The following is a 2,689-nucleotide window of genomic DNA, read 5'->3' on the forward strand; positions in this document are numbered from 1 at the left end:
GGGCGGAGCGGCAGCGCCCCCTGCTGGCCCCGGCCGGCCCCGCCCGCGGCGGTTCGTGCCCGGCCGCAGCCCCGGCTCCTCTGCCCGTGGCCCCCAGCGCGCAGTAATACACGGCCGCGTCCCCGCGCCGGGGCCGGCCGAGCCACAGCGCGCTGGATCGCCGATCTGCCGACACCGACAGGCGCCCTTCAGGCGATCGCACTTCCTTGGACGCTTTGGTACTCATTGCCAGAAATTCGGGCCCTTGGCCCGGCAGCTGACGGTAGAAGTAGATGAAAAGGCCTTTCCGGATATTGGGGTGTGAGCACTTGATGGTGATGCTGGTGCCCTCGGTGGTCTCCAGAAATGGCTCCTGCTCCACTTGGGCTCTGACTACAGCCACTGCTAGGGAGAAAAAACAACAAACCTCAACTCCTTCTTTGTACCCAGTTCTGCCTGCCAATGCCCAGAACAAAGCCCACAGAAGCAGTCAGGATCACAGAGATGAGGTGGAAAACAGTTCCCAGAGGATGTGAAGAAGACATGTAGGAATGGAAGTGTCCACGAATCGTTTGTGGAGAGATAAATTCATTAATGTCATAAGGATCGGAGCAGTAGCAATAGAATGGGATGATGTGGAAGGAAGCAGAAAAAGGCAAGAAGGAAAGGAACAAAAGCTAAGGACTGACTTTGTATATAATAAAGAAAGAATGCTTGAGCTGAGTTAGGTAGAGAAAAGGACCTAGAGATTTATGCAGGAGTATGGGATAGAGAAGAGGGAGGAATGAAAGGGAGAACAGCTCTCAATAAAAGGTGTGTGAAGAAGCCAGGCAGGACGGCAGCCTCCGGGGACCTGCGGGATCACCCCAGCCCAGACCGCGACCCCTCGGCCGCCAGCCCCACGCACCGATGAGCAGCGCGGCCAGCGCCGCCAGCCCCGCGCCCCGACACCGCCGCATGCCGCCGCTCCGCCGGCCGAGCCTCGCTGTGCCCCTGAGCCCCGGCTCTGTGCTCTCACTGTGCCCCCTCCTTTTCTCTCCTCTCCTCTCTCTCCATCGCCCACAGCTCCGCCCCGGTCTGAACCCTGCGCTGGCGCCGCTCGGGCTCTCGCCCGGGCTCAGAGCACTCGGGCTCTGCACGGACACAGCTTGGTGTCCTGGCAAATGGACTCCCCCTCCTCCAGCAAGTACATTCCAGCGAAAATCAGGCGGAACAGCTCCAGCTGCAGCCTGAGGCAGCAACAGGGACCTGAACCAGGAGATGGAGCAGCTTCCCCGAGCTGTGTCTGTGCTCAGGGGCTGGAAACTGCAGCCAGGGGTTTTCTGCAGATGGCAGTGAGGAGGCTGAAAGCCCCATGTTCCAGCAGCTGTTCCTTGCCTATTTTCCTGTTGCAGAGAACTTCCAGAGTCTAGTCTGTATTCCCTGTTTCCTTTGCACAGGAGCTTCCAGGATTTTCTCGGAATAACTTGGGCAACAGAGGCCAGTTCACTGCCTGTTGTTGTTCCATGTCACCTCCAGTCTTGTGAACAGTGTCCTTCTTCCCACTATTCATGACATTCATGGCAACATGCAACACTAGTAGTCCTACTGCTGATCCCTGAGAGACCCCAGAGTTGTCTACCAGTTTGAAGCAATGGCCACAACTCTTTGAGCCTGGTAGGACAGAGAATTTTCCACTCACCTTATCACTCTCTTACTGTTCCCTTTTGTCACTAATATGGTCACAGAGGAAGGGTGGCAGAGGAGCCCACTGCAGCTGTGTCCCCCCCCAGTGCTGCATAAAGGGGAGCAGTCACCTCTCTTGAGCTCCTGGCAACACCTGGTCCAGTGGACCTGGGGATACTGTTGGACTTCTTTGACACAAGGGAATTTGCACTTTCCCTTGTTCAATTGGATGAGTTTCCCATCAGCCCATTTCTCCTGTTTGCTGAGGTCCTTCTGGATGCTGGCCTGACTCTCTGATGCATAAGCCTCTCTTCCCAGTTTGGTGTTGTGTGCAAACCTGCTGAGGGTCCACTCTGTCCCATCACCCACATAAAACAGGACCCATCAAGCCCTAACCATTTAGATGCACCACCAGTCACCGGTCTCCAACTTTATTTTGTGCTGCTGAACATTGATCCCTGTGCCTGTGTCAGTTTTCATTCTACCTCACTGTCTGCTTATCCAACATCAACAGCTTCTCTGTGACACTCCTACAGGAATCCACACAAAAGTGTCAAAGGCCTTGTTCACCTCTAGGTAGAGAAGAGCCACCATTCTTTCCTCTTCTCCTGAGCCTGTCACATCACCACAGAACTTTGTCAAGAAGATCAGGCATAACTTCCTCTTGGTGAAGCCATCCTGATCCCCTCCTGGTGACATGCCTTGATTAGGAGAGCTTTCCAGGACTAGCTGCTCCAGCACTTTCTAAGGGGCTAAGGTGAGGCTGAGAAGGCTGTAGCTCACTGGGTTCTCCTTTTTCCTTTTCTGAAGACAGAAGTGACATTTGCTTTGCTCCAGCATCCAGTCACCATGCTTGGCTGAAGGTAACCAAAAGTGACCTGGCAATGACAGGAGCCAGTTCCCTTGCCACTTGTGTGTACATTCCGAGCGGCAGCGCCCCCTGCTGGCCCCGCCCGCGGCGGTTCGTGCCCGGCCGCAGCCCCGGCTCCTCTGCCCGTGGCCCCCAGCGCGCAGTAATACACGGCCGCGTCCCCGCGCCGGGGCC

The 2,689-nt window shown here is 56.2% G+C and overlaps 1 gene segment (V, D, J or C); it reads right to left on the reverse strand.

Moving 5' to 3' along the window:
- LOC121347924 overlaps positions 1-938 on the reverse strand; it is a 2,592-nt gene extending 1,654 nt beyond the window's left edge. Inside the window, 2 exon segments of the V gene segment in view lie at positions 39-381; positions 887-938. Coding sequence covers positions 39-381; positions 887-938 — 395 coding nt within the window.
- Between the last annotated feature and the right edge of the window lie 1,751 nt (positions 939-2,689).

This window comes from Onychostruthus taczanowskii, unplaced genomic scaffold (genome assembly GCF_017590055.1).
Source record: "Onychostruthus taczanowskii isolate IOZ18803 unplaced genomic scaffold, ASM1759005v1 scaffold965, whole genome shotgun sequence".
Taxonomy (NCBI): Eukaryota; Metazoa; Chordata; class Aves; order Passeriformes; family Passeridae; genus Onychostruthus; species Onychostruthus taczanowskii.